This window comes from Ostrea edulis, chromosome 2 (assembly GCF_947568905.1).
Source record: "Ostrea edulis chromosome 2, xbOstEdul1.1, whole genome shotgun sequence".
Lineage (NCBI taxonomy): Eukaryota > Metazoa > Mollusca > Bivalvia > Ostreida > Ostreidae > Ostrea > Ostrea edulis.
The window spans coordinates 82,718,668-82,740,914 of NC_079165.1; the positions used below are offsets into that span (position 1 = coordinate 82,718,668).

General features: G+C 34.3%; 1 protein-coding gene across 5 annotated transcripts in view; it reads right to left on the bottom strand.

Annotated features, from left to right (window-relative positions):
- Positions 1–5,059: 5,059 nt before the first annotated feature.
- The window catches only part of LOC125679686 (ribonuclease 3-like), a 50,198-nt gene continuing 33,010 nt past the window's right edge, over positions 5,060–22,247 (bottom strand). For 4 of the 5 annotated variants that reach the window (XM_048919110.2, XM_056155180.1, XM_056155183.1 and 1 more), the window contains exons 15-30: positions 21,386–21,510; positions 20,960–21,088; positions 19,530–19,608; positions 19,277–19,384; positions 18,223–18,361; positions 17,025–17,145; positions 16,020–16,119; positions 14,515–14,617; positions 11,685–11,857; positions 11,351–11,454; positions 8,918–9,023; positions 8,204–8,345; positions 7,973–8,055; positions 6,563–6,669; positions 6,181–6,326; positions 5,060–5,793 (exon numbers count right to left, since the gene is read on the bottom strand). In XM_048919110.2, coding sequence (XP_048775067.2) covers positions 5,558–5,793; positions 6,181–6,326; positions 6,563–6,669; positions 7,973–8,055; positions 8,204–8,345; positions 8,918–9,023; positions 11,351–11,454; positions 11,685–11,857; positions 14,515–14,617; positions 16,020–16,119; positions 17,025–17,145; positions 18,223–18,361; positions 19,277–19,384; positions 19,530–19,608; positions 20,960–21,088; positions 21,386–21,510 — 2,001 coding nt within the window. In that variant the 3' untranslated portion in view covers positions 5,060–5,557. Of the gene's footprint in view, positions 5,794–6,180; positions 6,327–6,562; positions 6,670–7,972; positions 8,056–8,203; positions 8,346–8,917; positions 9,024–10,227; positions 10,376–11,350; positions 11,455–11,684; positions 11,858–14,514; positions 14,618–16,019; positions 16,120–17,024; positions 17,146–18,222; positions 18,362–19,276; positions 19,385–19,529; positions 19,609–20,959; positions 21,089–21,385; positions 21,511–22,247 lie in introns of those variants that run through there. The other variant, XR_008800187.1, reaches the window with a different exon arrangement.

The following is a 22,247-nucleotide window of genomic DNA, read 5'->3' on the forward strand; positions in this document are numbered from 1 at the left end:
TACGAATCACATCAAACTTCAAAGCGAACGAGTCCAGCGTGGAAAAAAGGTTTGTCTCATTTGGGATGATCGAATCTATGTGAAAGTTCGTACATTTACCTGCGGGAAAGTGTTGAAACTGAAGAGATACAACAAAAAAGACAGATTTAAACAGAATCAATGTAAACTAGGGTGAAGTTTACGACCCATAGTAAGAGGAATTTTAACAGATTTATTTAATAATTAATATATATGAAATAGCTAAAAGGCTAACACAGAAATTATGCTTGGATGGAATTAAAAGTCATCTCATTATTAATCTAAATGCTAAGCGATACAATTAAGTACATCATAACATGTATTTAGTTTAGAAATGAACTGCCTGAAGTCCTCCCTATTTAGGACTGGAGTGCTGTGGTCACTAATTTGTCTGCAGTTAACAAATAATAAATCAAACACAAGATGTTTAACTTGTTGACTTAATAAGATCATGAATTATCTCGTTTTATGCATATCACACTCCCTGTACAGACACATACAAGTTATTGTGTGTAAATAAATGTACATGTGCGTTAATTAATGACATTTTGCCACCGGGGGTGGGGGTGGGGACATATAAACCACGTGTGTTCTTTTCATTCTCTACCCACAGGTGTCACTGCTTGCTTAAATACCTCTAGCTGTCTATGCCGAAATTTCAAAATTCTTGTAAAACGCTAATGTAAATTTTTATACAAACGTTTAACTTTAAATTTGCTTAATGCAATTTATGATGCAAAATTTTAAGAGTTGTTTTATCGCTTGTAAACAATATCCAAATTGTTGATTTTAATCAAAATGAATCATTTCCCACCGATTTTTGGCGTTATCTTATCTACATTAATCATTCTAATTCTTAAATTCCGTTCCCTTAATTCCGTTCCGCGTTCATGAGGTGATTACAACAATGAAGAGAAGAGATGCAAATTAACGATAGAATATATACATATTATAATCAATAACAATAACTGACAATTTAAGGCATACTCAAGAACACATAATTCTTTTATAAATATATCTGCTCTTTCCAAGGAAGCTTTTAAAGGTTAAATGCAGAGTACTGGTGTCCTGGAATACAAATTTTATAATGATCGATCGACCCATGGAAATAGAAACGCTCGAATTAAGGAAATTAACACAATATTGATTAAGGTTTATGTGCAAATCCATGCAGTTATAGAAAGAGTATGCCAACCATCATTAGTTCAAGTTAATATTTCAACAGAAACAGAAAAGAGAAGTGAACAGAATATCTTGTATATATTTGTAAGTTTTATTACTTGCATTAGAAATATGACTATTAATAATTTACTTTGAATCATTACATTTTTTTATTATCACATGCAGGTCAAACACATATTTGTGCCAAGGCTTGCATGCTCAAATAAAATATCTATTAATTGAATATAAAGTTAACTTGACCTAAAAATGATATTTCTTGAATGAAGTAGGTCAGCAGTCAACATCAAGGTCACATACTCTGGTACTGTAGGTTTTGTTTAATCACAGGTAATTTTGTCTGTAATAATGATTGTAGCTAAGTGTCTATACCATATCCCCCCCCCCCTCAAAAATAAAAACCACATTTTTCATACCTCAGTGAGAACAATCTCCTGTAGCCATTCCAAATTAAGTGCTTACCGTCAGGGGTATAGTACTGAGATGGCACTTCTGCGAGTTCACAACGACGTGGTTTATGCCATTGGAGAACAGAAGGCTGTCTTGGTAGTGCAATTGGACCTATCGGCTGCCTTTGACACTGTAGATCATTTACGCTTGCTGCAAATACTCAAGGACCTTGGATTTAAGGACACAGTGCTCATGTGGTTCACATCCTATCTTACCAATAGGACCCAGATTGTTAAAGTGAAGGGAGCTAAGTTTGGAGCCATTGAGTTGGGCTGCGGTGTCCCCCAGGGATCGGTTCTTGGGCCCGTTCTGTTCAACATCTACACAGCATCCCTGGGGGCCCTTCTCAGAAAGAACAATGTCTTGTACCACATCCACATGTATGCTGACGATAATGAACTGTATATCAGCTTTAAAGTCCAACAGGCCGCTCTTGTAGTCAGTCAGATGGAGTCTTGCTTGGGGTTAGTTCAAACCTGGATGGCTCAGCATCACCTCAAGATCAACACAGACAAGACTGAGGTGCTAGTGATATCCTCCAAACAAATGGCCTCTAAGCTGCACATACCATCACTGCAAGTAGGAGACGACTCTATCACTCCTGTTACTAAGGCCAAGGACGTTGGTGTAACCATTGACTCTCACATGACCATGGAGGCACATATATCATCAGTGTGCAGAGGTACCTTCATCCACCTAAGAACCCGAACCAGCTGAGGAGATATCTGGACAGGGAATCCCTGGAATGTGTTGTCAATGCCTTCATAACAATAAAGCTGGACTACTGTAACTCTCTCTACTACGACTTACCATCAAAGCAGATCCAGCGGCTCCAGTTCATCCAAAACGCTGCAGCCAGAATCATCTTAGGCACCCGCAAATATGGCAGCATTACACCAGTATTATGCTCCCTCCATTGACTGCCAGTTCAGCAAAGAGTCATCTTCAAGACATTGGTGTTAGTGTACAAAACAGTCAACATCATGGCTCCATCCTATCTACAGGAACTCATAACACGTACCTATGCTCCCTGAACTCTGCGGTCCAGTGATCAGAGCCTACAAGTGCCATTTACCACCTCATCTGCGATTCAAACTCGAGCGTTTAGTGTGACTGGCCCTAAACTGTGGAATGCTCTACCATATGATATCAGAACTGCTGCTAGTCTAAACTAAAGACTCGTCTGTTTACAATTTATTATAACTAGTCTGTGCAGATGAAATCTAAGTCAAGATTACTATGTTATGCAATCATATCGGACTCCTTATCTTCACCTACTAGTCATTTGTTCTTATACAACTTGTTTTACTTATTTTATTGTTATTTAAATAGCGTTCAGAGCAATATGGATTTTACGCTTTACAAAATAAATTTATTATTATTATAAGGGGTGGTATGGTATAGACCCCTACTATACAGACAAAATTACTGGTTCCGTTGTTGTAAGATTTACAGGTTTATGCAGTACTGCATGTAATCAAGTTTAGAAATTGTCTTCATCCGTCTGGATGACACACAACGGAGACTCTTTTGCCTCTGACAAGACAACCTGCAAGTCCAGGGTGGTCAACAGCACCAAATGAAGTATAGGAAAGGGGAATATTTTGGGCTGGCTTGGGAGTCAAACCCACGACCCCTGCATTACTAGTCAGGTGTTCTAACCACTGAGCTATCCAGGCCAATATCCATGGGCCTACATAGCCCAAACCCTTTGTGTTCCAAATCCGTTTCATGTATATGGAAAAGCCAGCTCAGGCAAGTGGGCCTCTTACTTTTAGACTGAATTAAAGTGGACAGACCTTCTAAGACCAGTTGTCACAAATCCTGGTTTAAAATACCTTAACTATAAATGCAGCGAGACCTCCAGTGGCATTTGTCGTTCTAGAAATGCTCGTTATGATCGAGTTTAACATCTACTCAGAAGAAAACATTCACACATAAAACAAATAAAAATTGATGTTAATTGACTATTTTTTTGTCATCCGAACTACACAAAAATTAATGTCTGCATTGGAATTATGTTCTGTTGGTCTGATAACTGGGTTGTGTTAAATTTTGGGAGAGATCCAGTTGGCGGATGCAGGACATCGTGGAGTTGATTTTCGCTATATTCGCTGAAACAAAATTTCCGCAAAACATTCAGTGAATTAAGCTTTCATATTGATACGAAATCGGGTTCAGGATATTAAGATTTGTTTTTCCACGAATTAAACCGACCGCAATTTGTTGCTAAATGAAAAAAATCGCGATTTTGATCTAACCGTGATATTAACTTGCTATACAATAGTTTACTAATGGAAGTTGATCTACAACTTCTGCCAAAAGTAAACAAATAACAACGGAATCTGTCGGGATTCCCACACCGATACTCTCAGTGTATCCATATTCCAGTTCACTGGCACTCTCAATGTATCCACATTCCGTTACTCTCAATGTATCCACATTCCAGTACCGGTTCTCTCAATGAATCCACATTCCAGTTCACTAGTACTCTCAAGGTATCCAGATTCCAAAACTCCAGTACTCTCAATGAATCCACATTCCAGTTCACTAGTACTCTCAAGGTATCCAGATTCCAAAACTCCAGTACTCTCAATGTATCCACATTCCAGTACCGGTACTCTCAATGTATCCACATTCCAGTACTCTCAATGTATCCACATTCCAGTTCACTGATACTCTCATTGTATTCAATTTTTGTTTGAAATACATGTACATTTTCCTTGAAATCATTGCAAATTACCATGACAGAATGTAGGCATGAACAATATGATACAAACATCAGTTAGATAAAGGGAGAGAATGAAATTTATAATAGAAAATCAATACGCAACTTCTGAGATATCAGCTCTTCTGTGATAGAGGTACGTTAGGTGTTCTGTTGAACGCTTGGGTGGGTACAAGACATATACTATAGACTAGCTATGTAAATATGGATGAAAGTAATGAAAGTGTATATTTTGTTGATATCGGCCTTTGGTATACATTAAACAGACAATATGGAGAATATTTTATTGAATTTGGCCGTTAAATTAGATATGAAATTATTTTTTATTTCCTCTTCTGCACGAGTGATATTTTAATCAAAGAAAAATGGTGATGATCGATTTTTGTTTGAACTATATTATCATTAGATACTAATAAACTTACTAATATTGTGTGTCCCAGCTGTTTAGGGTTGTTGCATGATGTCTGATAATCGGCCTTTAGGCAATATATGAAGGCAGCAATAAGCATTTGTACCCACCGCGTGTGGACACAGAGTTCCACAAAGGGAAAGAACTATTGGGCAACTCGGAAATTGCGTATTACATAGGGAGAAAATGTAATCATTTAAAAATGAATAACATATATTGGCCTTGTGATAAAAATACACAGAGCACTTAATGTGAAAAGAAAACTAACACAGGGATTTAGTGAACCTGTATTTTATTTTATTCAGATTGTAAAAGAATAACTTCACAATTTCATTTCAAATATCCAGCATTCATGGCTTATATATATGGCATAAAATCTGAGAAAGGACACAATATATTTTGTTTCTAAAACTCACACTGACAAACGAAATTGTATATTCCTCCATTGCACATATGAGAAATCTATCTCCATTTATTGGTACAAATAAAATTAATACTGGAATAAATTTTGACGTCTAGAACAAATTTATCAATATTCTTCCATAAATAAAACAGGGTACACTGACAGTGCATCACAGAAAAGTACACGTCAACCACACACATTCATCTTTGTGAAGTTATTTAAATCTGAACCCCCCCCCCCCTTCCTGCCCCAAACAAAAAGAGGTTAGAAACATGATATCAGCAATAAATCCTGGAACACAGTATCACAAAATTATGGCAGTGACAAAACATTTAATCGGAACTACACCAAACAATCATGATGACGGAGTTCACTTTTTCTTCCTCTCCTTGAAGGAATCAAGAAGGGAGGTAACTCTGAGTGGGACGGCATCCTTCTCACTAGCTGGGGTGACTCCCCCTGACCCTTCCTTGATTTCTTGGTCCTTATTGACTCGCTCATTATTTTCCTGCAGGTCCTGATCACGTCCGGTCCTCTTACCCGACTGCTTTTTCTTGTGTTTTCTTTCTAAGAACCTCTTTTGATGGGCCAGGATTGGAAACAATTCTGTATAAAGTAAACATTAAAGTTAGAAAAAAAGAAATCTTTTCGCAAAAGATTCTGAAAGATGAAAGATATTACTATAAAATTTCTGCTTGTTTTGCTTACTGTGTACATATTATATTGTTTGCTATCATAAACGTTTGAAATTTTAAGCCAGTAATAAACTGTGGTACATTTAAATAGAGAAAATTTGGCCCGTTTTGCATTTGAAAAATAATTTTGCCCTGTTTAAAATTTGCCCTGAACTATTTATTGCTAATGTGTTAATAAATGATAAATTTTCCCAGCTTCAAAATTGTCTTTCAGGATAAGGATAAGAGGAAAGTAGTTATTAGAAAAAACAGGAAAGAACAGTATACACTGCACATGTATTTATCCCCTGCCACGTACCCGATCTTTCCATCAGAGCATTAGTAGCAGCAGCCATCTCTGCCTGTTGTATGCTGTGACCTATTCCTGTGGAAAGTCTTTCATGTCTGAAGTAAACGGCTACCGTGTACCGACGTGTGTTGGTGGGCCCGATAGACTCAATACACCTAAAATAAAGTTTTTACTGAAAACATGTAGTTTTGGCCTTTTGTGTTGATTTATTCATAAAAATTTATGTTAGACATTACACATGCATTTATATATCATTCATCTGTGACTTCACCACTGAAAGCTTTGCATCTCATCACTAAACTGCCTCAAACATCAACACCAATCAAAATGTCAATCACAGCACCTGCTTTAGAAAGCAATATTTCATGGAAAACAAAAATCTAAACTTTACTTGTAAACGGGAATATCTGGTTCCCCTCCGTCAAGTTCTCGTAATGTCAGACAACACTGCTGAAGCTGCGACTTAGGATCATTCCAGTCTTGATTCATAATGAAATCCTACAAATAAAATACACCCCAATACGAATTACAATGTACTATAACGAAATCCTACAAATAAAATACACCCCAATACAAATTACAATATACTATAATGAAATCCTACAAATAAAATACACCCCAATACGAATTACAATGTACTATAACGAAATCCTACAAATAAAATACACCCCAATACGAATTACAATGTATTATAACGAAATCCTACAAATAAAATACACCCCAATACGAATTACAAAGTATCATAATGCAATCCTACAAATAAAATACACCCCAATACGAATTACAATGTACTATATTATGAAATCCTACAAATAAATACACCCCAATATGAATTACAATGTACTATAATGAAATCCTACAAATAAAATACACCCCAATACGAATTACAAAGTATCATAATGAAATCCTACAAATAAAATACACCCCAATATGAATTACAATGTACTATATTATGAAATCCTACAAATAAATACACCCCAATATGAATTACAATGTACTATAATGAAATCCTACAAATAAAATACACCCCAATACGAATTACAAAGTATCATAATGAAATCCTACAAATAAAATACACCCCAATATGAATTACAATGTACTATAATGAGAAATCCTACAAATAAAATACACCCCAATACGAATTACAAAGTATCATAATGAAATCCTACAAATAAAATACACCCCAATACGAATTACGATGTATTATCATTTAAAGAAATTTTGTTGTATTTTGATCTAATATGAGTGGTGTGCTAGTTTATTTTGTTGTTGTATTTTGATCTAATACGAGTGGTGTGCTAGTTTATCACCCACAAGAAAAAATAATCAGTTTAATAGATAAAGGTAATGCCAGTTGATGCTCTCAAGTAAATGCATGACATAGCCCTACCTGAAGCTAAAACTGTGACAGACCACCTATAGTGCGATTTTATGTTTGTTCTATTATACAAGCTGAAATGTTGTTTATTTGCAATGCTTTGTAATGTTATTTTTTGTATATCAGTACACATGTATGAATTTCATTTATTTTTTATATATCGGTACACATGTATGAATTTCACTTATTTTTTATATATCGGTACACATGTATGAATTTCACTTATTTTTTATATATCGGTACACATGTATGAATTTCACTTATTTTTTATATATCGGTACACTGTATAAATTTCACTTATTTTTTATATATCGGTACACATGTATGAATTTCACTTATTTTTTATATATCGGTACACTTGTATAAATTTCACTAGACTTTTAAGAACGTGTATGAATATCACTGTGTACTAATACCACTTACCCTTAATCTTGGGAAAAAGCACACATCACAGAATTTGTAGCAAACCTCGACATCTTTATCCACATACAGGGCACCAATAAACGCTACCAAAATAAAACTGTCTTTATAGCAGGCTTTGATTTTTTATGTAAACAGGTTTAGAGAAAACAGACTAGAAATTTCCTGTATCTGAAGTTGTGTTCTATGCAGAACAAGGTTCCATTTGTGGAAAACTGAAAAATACACACAAACCTTCGAGAAGGTCAGCCTTTTCTTTTGTCTTCTTGTCCTGTTTTTCTCCCCGAGAGTCTGAGAAAATGACGTACTCAGAGATCCCCAGATCATCACAAACAATGGACTGGGTTCTATTGTTGACAAGGGAACTTCTCAACAACTGAAAATATTGACAGACAAATCACAATATTAACTTCCTGGACAATGGATAGAACTGTTATGGGTTAAGTTAACAATTCGAAAGTTACTAGTTTTAATCCAGATGTGTCCACAAGTTCTAAACTTGGAAACAGTGGATAAGGTATTTTACATTACATTGTACATTTATAAAGGTAATCAGATATTAATACATGCATCAGAATTTTAAAAGGAGGAATAAAACACCTAAAAAAGCTGATTTGGATGGAAAGTGGAGGATATATACAATAATATTTTGAAACTGAAAGCTTTCAAATTTACTTTATTTTGTGGGGAAAAAATGCAATTTTAGTAAAAAGTAATCTAAAAAATAAATAAATAAAACCCCTGCTAAACTTGAACCCAAAATCTACAGATCAGCAGTTTACACATAAATCTAATGAGCTACCTAGAAATCTACATGCACTCTTGATATTTATATTTGTATTTTCATTCATGTTTCAAAAGGAAGTCGGCCATTAAGACGGTGTGTTATTCCTCCTTAAATGTTCACACAACAATAGAAAATGTTACAGGACTGTGTAAACCGCTTACTGAGAGATGGCCTTCATGATGGTCTGGGAAATGTCTAAACAGGTAGTCTGAGGCCACCAGCTGTAACACAGTGTCCCCTAGGAACTCAAGTCTCTGGTTGTGGCCCCTGGAATAACAAGACAAATAAGAAACTCAGAGAAAATTACTTTCAGGATAACAATCTAACCTGTAAAATAAGCTTTAAATCAAACTGGACGTGGCAGCTTGATAATGCTTTTGAAAGAAGAGAAGACAATCAGAGTAAATTCTCAATTTTTTTCCCTTGGCTCATTAAAGAACACATCTCATGTTTTCAAAGTATACAACATTACATGCATTTTGTCTTCTTTATGTTTATAGTAATTAATTTTAATAGTTCGTTCGCCGAAATTTTGCGATAATTAACCACAATACAGACTTAAATCTAAGCTCCGATTTCAAAAAGTCTAGTTAATTAGGTAGGTATTCATGTGGTACAGTGACGTCACATGCACCTTTCGGATTGTATAAGTAGTGTGAGATATTATTAAAAACTCAACTTTTAGGGGCCTAATTTATTTACCATGGGCAACATTTAAATCGATGTTGACAAATTTTCCGAGTTTTATATGTTTTGTGCATACATATAACGATGTAAATACCCAAATATAGTGAGTAAAGCGTGTATGAAATCGGCAATATTGTGAGCAAAAAATGTTTATATGGGTTGCTGTCTACAAACTGTTTGGTGATGTTATTTCTTTATACATCTGTAATTGGTGCTGTTTTTCTAAAATAAACAGTGCAATCATTATTCATTTTTGGATTAGACAAATTATGATACGTTAAATTGTTGACAACTAGGCCCTATGCCAAGCTATTGTCACGAGTGCATTTCGGAAAGAAAGAAAAAGATAACGCACACACAAATCAATAAAAATAATCAAATTTAAAGTAGTAATCACATTATTCTATTTTGATAAAGCAATCTTATTACTATTTTTGAATTGTGATCTGCACGTCTTTAGGAATTACAAAGTGGGAGCACGGCGTTATACTGACGCACTCAAGATGCTACGAGTTCAATAAGGAAATAATTTTATAATTCAATTTAAAGTTAGGAAATACAATATTCTATTATTTGTATAATTAAAAGTTCAATTATTTTGTATCTTTAATTTCTTTTTTTGGTAAAGCTACCAGTTGGCAGAAGTTACATTGTATCGCAATCTGATTAAAATAAGATCTTTGATCCGCTCCGTTATTGTTATGTCGCTACACAAAGTGAAGGTCAGTTGATCCGAGTGTGTATTGAATTTGAGAGCAAAACAGAATGTATGCTATAGGCCTACCAGTGCTTATAGCTTCGATATATCCACTTTCTCGCAGTTTATCAGGGTCTCTGTCCAAGCATTTTTGAAAAGGTGACTGGGTGTGTTTTTTAAGGTAAAGTTCTTGCTCCAACAAAAAAATTATCCACGTCTTTTTTCTCGTACCATCCTTCGAAAAATTGAAAAATACTCAGTCTAAATCCTTTCTACCGACAACTAGTACACCCAAGCACGGCACAAAACATCTTAATGCATTATCATTTACAAGCTGTTAATGTGATAATTGGTTTTTTGTCGATTAAATCTAATCTGTTTATGAAATGGCTAATAGATGTTTTCAAACCCGAGGGCGCATATGACGTCACACATAATGGTGCGTAAACTAGCAAAAGAAAATATGCATATCGAAAGATTTGAATTTCATCGCTTTCAAACTTGAAAACTATGCAAACTGTTTCATTTAAAACATATGTTAAGTAGTTTTAGGCATGATATGAATTAATTTTGCTGAAAAAATGATAAAGTTTAGAAACATGCGTTGTGTCCTTTAAGAGTGAATTGGCTTACAATGTAACATGATTAAAGCCCACACTTCTGAGGGTGAAGGCTCGGAGAATCGACTTACAATGTAACGTGATTAAAGCCCACACTTCTGAAGGTGAAGGCGCGGAGAATTGACTTACGATGTGAGGTGATTAAGGTAGCTCACTACACTAAACCTTATACTCTGTATGACACCACGTCACAAGATGGCGATTTAAATGTTTTGTGAAATTATTTGTATCAATCGATTTGTTTGTCTATCATCGTAGCTCATTGGTTAAAGCATTGGGCTTGTGAACCGCAGATCTCGAGTTCAAACCCCCAAGAGTCTTTAATTCATATGTGTTGAAATAATTTTTTTGAAAATCATGTTTTTATCCAAATTTGTATATTGTTTGCCTTTTTGGTATATATACTTATTGTACATCATCCTATCTTTTATAATCAAATCAATTCGTATTGATTTGAGAAACTATTTCTGGGTGTATTGAGCCACCTTAAAGCCCACACTTCTGTGAGTGAAAGCTCGGAGAATTGACTTACAATGTGAGGTGATTAAAGCCCACACTTCTGTGAGTGAAAGCTCGGAGAATTGACTTACAATGTGAGGTGATTAAAGCCCACACTTCTAAGGGTGAAGGCCCGGGCTAGCAAGCGAATGTGGTCAAACTTCACTCCGATGGATTCTTCAAACTGAACCAATTTCTGCAAGTATCAATTTAAAATAAACATCACATATTTCTCTGAATTAAGTATTTAAAAAAAATCATATTTTGCTTTGAATTAAAAACGAACTAAAACAAAAATTCTATTGAACCTCACAAAATGTTGGGTTCCCCACACTCTCTTTCATACTTTAAACTTTAATAAAGATTTCTTTTTTCATTGAAATATAAATGACCTGTTGACCGATATGATGCCCCTGCCTTACTAACCTTCAGTGTAGGACTGGACTCGATCCAGTGTCGGTCAGACTCGGGTTCATCCTCCTGTAGAACGTGTAAAGGCAGGTCTCTCCAGATGTTCAGATACTTGTCCTCGCCCTTAAACAGGGTCTCCCCAAACACTCGGTCTGCCAGTTCTATACCCCCATCCAGGTATAAAGCCCCTGAACATAAACAGAGGAAACTACTTAAACGTGGAGGTTTCAACGATTGAAACATGGGTTTCAACATGGATGCTTAAAGAGGCTAATAAATGAGTGGATAAATAAAACATGGTGGGATAATTGAATGGAAGTATCAAGATTCTGGATAAATGGATAGAGGTATCGAGATTCTGGATAAATGGATAGAAATATTGAGATTCGGGATAAACGGATAGAAGTATCGAGATTCGGGATAAATGACTAGAGATGTTGAGACTTTGGTTAAGTGATTAAAAGTATTGAGATTGTTGTATTTTAAAACTGTAATTTTACAAGCTGTTTGAGATTGTTGTATTTTAATACTGTAGTTTTACAGGCTGTTTGAGGTTGTTGTATTTTAATACTGTAATTTTACAGGCTGTTTGAGATTGTTGTATTTTAATACTGAAGTTTTCAGGCTGTTTGAGATTGTTGTATTTTAATACTGTAATTTTACCGACAGTTTAAGGTTGTTGTATTCTAATACTGAAGTTTTCAGGCTGTTTGAGATTGTTGTATTTTAATACTGTAATTTTACAGGCTGTTTGAGATTGTTGTATTTTAATACTGTAATTTTACAGGCTGTTTGAGATTGTTGTATCTTAATATGTACTGTAATTTTACAGGCTGTTTGAGATTGTTGTATTTTAATACTGTAATTTTACAGGCTGTTTGAGGTTGTTGTATTGTAATTCTGAAGTTTTCAGGCTGTTTGAGATTGTTGTATTTTAATACTGTAATTTTACAGACTGTTTAAGGTTGTTGTATTTTAATACTGTAATTTTACAGGCTGTTTGAGATTGTTATATTTTAATACAGTGGAACCCCGTTATTACGTTCCCCCTTTAATACGTTAGTCCGCATATTACGTTGGAATTTCAAAGCACAAAACCATTTCTTAACAAACCTATATAAAATAGACCTCGTTATTACGTTGCCCTAAGATGCCGGGACTCGGTATTACGTTGTAAAAATTCCGACAAAAACGTAATAAACCCCTAATTATTCAATAATGATTCTCAAAATAATAAGCCTTTCACACCTTGACTGTCTGAGGCAGTCACCACGTAAATTTCCTGGTCTGTTTGGGGATTAGAGACGCTTGACTGATCACGCTTCGATAGATCTAACGACATCAATACAGGTGAATACCTCGTATCGAAGCCAGTGATAAACAATTAAATAATGTTTATTTAGACATTGTACTCTATGAAATTTACTTCATTTTTCATATTTTGATAATCGAAGAAATAATTTCTCAACCACCTGAGTGTTCAGTAAAGTGTGATTACCTTCGCTATTAAAACTCTATTTACGGACAGCTTTGGTACCGAACATGAAAGACAAGATTTATCGTAGCATTGTTAAAACCGTTTGGGTAACTGCTTGGACATAGGTGACGAAAGGTGGTCAATTAAAAAATTGTCCGTTGTTTGGACATGCAGCTTGGGTGTTCGTAAAACTGTCCTGTGTTATCGGCCGATTCGTGCACGGCATTTACCTCTGTGAATATTCTAAAATCCCTTGATGCGCACGTGATTTTAGTGCCATCATTTAGCGTTATAAATGAAATCTTCGTGCATCATTATATATTTTTTTTTATGTGGATTGCGCTTAAGGTAGTACTCTACATCGTCATAATGGCTGACTTCCTTTAAAAACATGGATGAAAAAATCAATATCAGCAATATTTGACTTTTCCTTTTCTATTTAAATACCTAGCCGAGTAGCTCAGTAGGTTAGAATACCGAATGCTCAACTGTAAGTCGCAGGTTCGAGTCCAGCAGGGGTTTTAAATTTTTTTCAGATTACCTTCTACTAAAGCTGTATTTTTTGACAAAATAAAATAAATTTGAAATTTTTCAACTTCAAAATATTGTTGTACATATTCTCCACTTTTCATCTACATCAAATTTCTCTGGTGTAGCATACCTCCTTAAATTGTTCTCCGTGTTTATCGTTGGTGAGAAAAGTGTGTAAGTGTTGGGTATCGTGTGCGTTTTGTGTCTATAGTTTTGTTGTTTTGGGGTGGGATTTTTTTTATTGTGTTGTGTATTGTGTAATTAGAGAACTTAATAAAACGATGTTTTGTTATTTTTTTTTAATACGAATGTTGAATACAAACCGGAACGAGTTATTGATAGAAATTTACATGAACGCATTGTTTTAAAGTTGAACAAAATGGCGGTCCAAACGAATGCAGAAAAAACAACGTTTATCAAAACATCCTTATGTATCCTACACCAGAAATAAAGAAAAGGGATAAGAACATGGAAGAATTACGGACATTAAAGATAAGATGTAAATAAAACAAAGTATAATAGTCTTTTAAACAAAGAAACAGTAAAGATATATTCACACACCCCTTCACGGAGTACCAACGGACGATATACAATTTCCAAATGATAATTTTAACGGATTTTACTGGGAACGTTTATTACGTTGCCCCCGGTATTACGTTATTTTATCGTGACAAAAAGGAAAACGTAATAACGGGGTTCCACTGTACTGTAATTTTACAGGCTGTTTGAGATTGTTGTATTCTAATACTGAAGTTTTCAGGCTGTTTGAGATTGTTGTATTTTAATACTGTAATTTTACAGGTTATTTGACATTTTACATTACATTGTAATTGATACCTAATAATGCTTCAAAACAGTTTGCCATGGCATGTTTCAGGTCGGATTCGTGACAGAGATCAGGACCGTGGGCATACAGCATGTAGTTCTCCAGACGCAGCTTCTGTAAAAAGAATGGTTTTAACAGAGTTAAGGAAAGTCCGTGCTTTTACATATCCGGTTTTAAATTTTAAACACCGACTAGAAAGTTCCAGTTATAACTTCTTTGTCCGATGTTTGTAGTTTACGAGAACTGTACGAATTACATTTAGCATTCAATTGTGAATCTTAGATATATTTACCATGAATTATTATAGTATCAAGTCCTCACTAGCTCCAATGGTACAAAGCAATGTAATATCTACATTGATCTCTAAAAGGCTCATTCATAGCTTGCAATCTAAGCCTGAACAAGTTAAAAATTATACATAGGCATGACCCTCACAGTGGAATTCAAACTGTTTTTAGTGAGTTTGTGTTTGGTTCAAAGAAACCCAGAATTATAAATCCTCAGAAATCATCAGCAAAGTTGTTGAATATTTGAACTCTTCTTCACAAGTACTTTCAAGAAACAAAATTATTTGTACATGAGCTGTAGTTGCTAGAATCAACACATATGTTACACTATATTTATTTTTTCTATAAGTATGAGATAGCATGTAGGTATTTTTATGTATGATTTGATTGATAGCCAAACAAAAAAAAGAATAACACACACACCAAAACAATTGTGAGAAAAAGAAAGGGGTGGGGGTGCCCCCCCCCCCCCCCCTTGTGATCTAATTGTCTGGTAGGACAAAATTTTCAGTATGTTTTACATATATATATATTGTCATATTCTGTTAATCTTGATTTTTAGACTGTATTTGCTGTTACAATTTACTATTTTCAAAGTGTGCAAAAAAATAATTGTAAAACTTAAATTTAAAAATGGGGGTTTGCATATTCAAGAGACCATTTTGCAAAATATCTCTGGTCAGCTATTGTAAAATATGTTTTTTTGTTAACCTTAGATATAATTCTAAATATTTTTAAAGATAAACTGGCATGTAAACAATTTAGATTTTGAGAATTTTTCAAACTTGCGATATTCTGTGATTTTTTTCTGAAGGATGCGAGCAGATTAAACAGCAATTGTGTATGTTTTCAATTGAATATCTTTAAAAATTCTCTCAATAAATGAATAGCTATTGGTTTTTATATATTATAGCTTAATATGATATGCTTTGGTGCATATTTTTAATAAAACATGAGATCATGCATTCTTGTGTTAAAATTTGGCTTTTGCATTTGGGGGTATATGTGCTCTGTAGCACATAGTATAAAAATAAACCCGCAAAGGTATGTCTAATATGGGTTTTTTAGTTAGTTTATGAGTTGTTAAAGTTATTTAAATGAAAAAAAAATTTGATTGACAGAAATTTCTAATAGTATTTACCTACCTTAAGAATGTGTGGCTTCTTCACCACTCACATAAAATTTGTACACTGGACATATCTAGATTGCTGTGATGAGATTTAACTGACCTTGGCTAGTACGGCCAGCTGTTGATTCTGAACTATGGCTGCTCTGTAAGTGGTCAGCCCTCCTTCCTCCAGATAGGGAAACATGTAGAAAAGATGGACACTGCAAATAGCATATGGAAGTAATATATTTGTACTTAAATCTAAGCAGAGAGGGCTTGAGTTACAGGTTGAAGTTTTAACTAAACTTATTATCTTACGAAAAAAATGGATTCAAGACCAGAAATAGCTGGGTTGCTTTAAAATATGTTATGGAGGGGTTGGTTACACAAAGTGCTTAAAAAATGACAAAGTTCAACTACATGTAATTTTTTTGAACATCTTCAATGTGTCTGTAACAACTGTATGAAGTTTGAGGAATGTCAAGTTAGAAGTATGAGAGGAGTTGATTACACAAAGTAGGTACCCTATTAGAAGAACACCTGCATGCCTGCCCGCCCACCTACCCACCCATCATTCACCATTCTATAAGCCAGATGCATGTTGAGCACGTTGAGCATGTTGAGCAACCCAGCAAAAAATGTGACTTTAGAATTTCGTATGTTCTAACTTTAAAAGATACAAAGTTTCTGTTTCATTATATTAAATGTGTTCACAAGTTGTTAAAAGTTTGATGATGATGGGGAGGTTCGTCTTGAAAATGTCCTGAAACAGCTGAGTGCAGCCATTTTTGTTTAAATGAAAGAAAGCAACTTAAGAAAAATATCACAACTTAGGACAACCCATAGGCTGTCATATAGTTAGGTTGATTTCTTAACATATCTTAAGAAGTATTTATCATAAGTTAAGTTTACTATGAAATCTTGAGCTTAAGAAGTTTAATAAAACTCAAACCAGTACTTGAAACACATATATATAGCATATCTACATGTAATGTATGTTACAAAGTAACACTCTAAATATTGGTAACTTCTATTGGATTACTGATGTAACAGAAAAGAGGGTCCTTTTCTCTGATGAAAAATTGCAGTTACTGTGCATTACTGAAAACATACAGGTAAATGTTACCTTGTTATAAATTCTACCACAGCATCCCCAAGAAATTCCAGTCTCTCGTTGTGTGGGATTTCTGATGAACACTCGTCCTGTTTCCCAAGGCGGGACATAATGTTAATCAGGATGTTGATACCTGTAAATTCATGGCATTTAAGACTATGATGTCATGTAACCTTTCTTGTATCTGACCTTTCACACTCTAATATTCAGAAACATCAACATCAAACAGTATTGATACTGTTTGTTTAAACTTTTTCTCCAAGGGGTCATAATTTTGCAAAATCATAATTTCAGTTTAATCCATGAGTACAAAATTATCCAGATTTCTGTACGCAAAATATGCTGTGGAAAAAGGTGTATTGAAAGCTTTCCAAACATTTCAGTAAAGTGTTGGTAAAACATGATAACTGCTGCTCACAGTACGATTATGGCAAAGAATTTTCAACTTCTGGTAATGTATTGGGTTTTTTTTTTTTTTGGTTAACTTGAAAAATTCAAAATTTTAATAACCTTTAATAACAATCAATTTCTCAGTTCACAGGTCATTTTAATCAGGTATGGATCCATCAAATCAATTTCAAGTCAATATACAAAAGGGATTTAAAAAGATTGTAAAAGCACAGTGTCAGTGTAATAGTAGAATTATCTTGGGGTTTGACAAACTATGCATGAGACTTTATGATGCATTTGAAACTAGAGTAAATGCACAGATTATAAGTTTTGAAAAATAAAACAATCACGACAAGTATATGAATTTGTTTGATGTTGTCCTCACTGTATCACACTGACAGATATTTACATGTACTGTATGTACATAATAATTTAGTCATGCCATAAATACTTGTCCAGTACATTATGATAAAAGTGAAGACATACTTTGGGTAAATTAATCTCACTCAGAAAAAAGTACATCTACAATATCCTGTTAATCTTACATTCAGACTTATCAACACAAGCTTTAATGACTCTTTTCTCATATTGAACTGTCAGATGTCAATCAACAATTCAACGAGCAAAGGTTAACGTGAGATATATCCCTCAAACAGGTATTTACGAAAAAATATCAAACAAAAGTTTTTGTTTTGACCCATATTCTGCCTGAATCCATAACAGAATTTCAAGTTTTCCTAAAAACGAATGAATTACAAACAAAAGTACTAGTTCATACAAACTTTTCTTTCACTATTACTAAATTCATGTACTCCAGTACCTTTCTTTCGAGTATGGACATAGTGTATTTTGCGGTCTCCATACTCCAGCTGTCTGACTCCACAGTTAGACAGGGAATTCCTGGCGTGGTCTGGGTTGGTCCCATAATTCACTTTGTAGGAAGTGTGAGTGAGAGCCAACTACAAACATTAAAGAAAATCAGCCCCAATCATAAACCTAGTATCAAATGTTCTATAAACCTAGTATAAAATGTTCCAATCATAAACCTAGTATCAAATGTTCTATAAACCTAGTATCAAATGTTCCAATCATAAACCTAGTATCAAATGTTCTATAAACCTAGTATCAAATGTTCCAATCATAAACCTTGTATCAAATGCTCCAATCATAAACCTTGTATCAAATGATACAATCATTAACCTTGTATCAAATGTTCCAATCATAAACCTAGTATCAAATGTTCTATAAACCTAGTATCAAATGTTCCAATCAAAAATCAGTATCAAATATTTCAATCATAAACCTAGTATCAAATGTTCCAATTATAAAATCAGTATCAAATGTTTCAATCATAAACCTAGTATCAAATGTTCCAATCATAAACCTAGTATCAAATGTTCCAATCATAGACTTAGTATCAAATGTTCTATAAACCTTGTATCAAATGTTCCAATCATAAACCTTGTATCAAATGTTCCAATCATAACCCTAGTATCAAATGTCCCATCCTAAACCTAGCATCAAATGTTCCAATCATAAACCTAGTATCAAGTGTTCCAATCATAACCCTAGTATCAAATGTTCCAATCATAAACCTTGTATCAAATGCTCCAATCATAAACCTAGTATCAAATGTTCCAATCATCTACTTGATACAATGTACTTCACTTCTTAGTTCTAATTTCAGTTTTTATTTCGATAAATTATTGTATATCATGTTATGGTTTTTCCCTGCAGTTAATTTCACAGTACTACAAATCAGTGAAAATTAAACTCTAGTGAATACAATGCAAAATATAATATTTTTTTTTGACTGTGAATTATTTCTTTAACAGATGTCGTTCAGCTATCCGGATGATTTTGCCATGTTATACCTGAAGGAGTTGTGGGTCGTTGAACTGATACCCGATTTCCCTCTGGAGTACTTGTATGCAGAGATGAAATCTTAAGTGACCCAACAGGACAGGCATCAACATTGCATGCTGAATAGCAATAAAACAGAAAATGATCAATTATCAAATAAAATACATTCCTAACTGCATTCTACATAGGAAGTCTGAAAAAGGTGATTAATTTTCATTATAATCTGTGAAAGAAATCAGAATTTATTGGACGACAGTTTCTGACCTGTGTTATGTCTGATCTGATCCCCGTCCTCAGAAACCCTTCACTGCTAATTTCCACAGTTACCTCCCTTTTCATAGAACTGCAAAGAACAGACCCATGATAATTACAGTAATAAAAACTGTGATGTTGTACAACAACCAATAATAAATACAGTAATAGTCACTGTGATATCATACAACAACTAATAACTAGAACTGTCCTTTAGGGATTAATATACCCCCACCCCATCCCCGCGGGGCACACAATATAAAAACAGACTTCCTCAGATCAAACCAGGAGTTGTCTAATCAAATGGTCATCTAGCATATAATTTTTTTTTGAAAATATTACTTTAAAAAAAAAAATCAATGAATCAATCAAATATTAAAATATTTCTGGTGATGCTCAATATAAACACTATACCAATGAATAGGATTTTCAGAGAATTCAATTGTTTATTATTATTTCTCTTAATTTGGTACATGGTTTAAAAATTGCTACAGTATGAACATCCAACCAACCCCAATAGAAAATGGATATATAGAAAATGGAAATATACATTCACTATAAATCAAAATGTAAGGCACATAGAAATATTTTACTTTAATAAAAATGTAAGTAAAAGGTCTGATTCAAACCCTTTAATTTGTTTTTGAAATATTCTCCAGACAAAGAGACCCCCCTGCCTTTAAACAAAATAGAAATTAGCATAACTTTCTAATACTTTAATGAATCCTTATAGTTACAATCTTGATATTTTAAGACACCACCTGGGACAAAGTCCAGTACATCATCCTCAATGACCGTTATCATACTAATAATATACTCTCATGTCCTAAGCAATCTTTGTGTAAAGAATGAACCTCTAATGTTTCTCCATTTAAAAGTTAATGAATAAACATACAGATACATGCATATTAATATAATAACATTATGAATTAACTACAGCTCTTTCTAATTCTCAGGCAGAATGGGTAAAAATGTGATTCACCATGATTGCAAATTTAAAATAGCCAACTCACATTGAGAGAATGGACCACTTTAAATTATGTTGAAGTTGTAAAATGAATTAATTTTATCTTGCATCCCATCTTCACCCTCCCTAGAATTCCTCTAATAAGTAAAATGACGACTAAATTATTCCCTTCACCTTGAATTCCTCTAATAAGTAAAATGACGACTAAATTATTCCCTTCACCTTGAGAATTTAAGAAGGAATTGTCAGCAATTATCAATAAAACAAAATCAATAGTTTTTCATATTACAATGGCATCAAGTGAGAAATTTCATCAAATAAATATGTTAAAACAGTTTGTCAACCTCATTCTTACACCAGATATTTGGCCTATTTTGATTTCGTCCAGAATCACCCCCTACCTGACTATCAGAAAGAAATGCACTAAATATGATGAATAGCACAAAACATCCCATAATCAGCACAGATATTTTACCTCTTCATTCTTAGGTCCTGTAGATACTTCTCTTTAGCATCCAGCTTCTGCTTATCGGTAAAAGTCACCTTGGGTTTGCTGTTCAGCAGGTGCTTGAACTTGACATACTGTTTCCAGGTTCTCTGGTAGCTATGAGAAGTCAATGTAAATGTGACAGTTTTTCTTTTGCTACTACCTTAAGTTTATTTGTGTGATTCCAGCATATTTTATAATTCATTAATTCTTGATTATCATTTTAAATCAGTGTGTTGAAACAGTGAGCATAAAATTTATAAAAACAAATTTCACATCCTTTAACTGTGTATTTAGTGAAGACTACTTAGAGAATCTTGTGATTAGTAATTAGTGGACACTAATTAGAACCTTGTGATTAGTAATTAGTGAAGACTAAGTCGAGGATGTTTTTTGTTGGTTCGGTGAACATACTTAGGGTCTCCCGCGTAGCTCAGCTGTGCGGGTCTAATGCCGAAGTGAATGATGAGAGGAAACTGGAGATGTTGATTATCAGTCTGTTGTCGATCCAGCTGGTCTATTCTAATACTGGTAGGTTTCTACAATCAACATAGAATAATGCATGTAAATAACACTCTGTTCTATTCTAATACTGGTAGGTTTCTAAAATCAACATAGAATAATGCATGTAAATAACACTCTGTTCTATTCTAATACTGGTAGGTTTCTACAATCAACATAGAATAATGCATGTAAACAACACTCTGAGTGGCAATATATCGAGGAAGCACTGTATTTGTAAGGAAGAGTTCTGTTTGACTCTGACTGACATTTCTTGTGTAGTGATAACAAGAGGTACTGTGAGCAATGCTCACTAAGAATACCCCCCGCTTACCCCAATCTCCCAAAGGGCATGACAAACCGAACCATATTGCTACTTCGATGTTCAGTGCGTGTGACCTTTGACCTTTTGACCCCAAAATCGATAGGGAACATCATCCCATGGGTAGTCCATATGTATGATATGGTGACTGTAGGTGGGAAGGATAACGCTTTAGAGCCGGGAAACCATATTGCTACTTCGATGTCCCGTGCACTTGACCTTTGACCTTTTGACCCCAGAATCGATAGGGAACATCTTCATCCCATGGGTAGTCCATATGTATGATATGGTGACTGTAGGTGGAAAGGATAACGCTTTAGAGCCCGGAAACCATATTGCTACTTCGATGTCCCGTGCGCTTGACCTTTGGACCCCAAAATCGATAGGGAACATCTTCATCCCATGGGTAGTCCATATATATGATATGGTGACGGTAGGTGGAAAGGATAATGC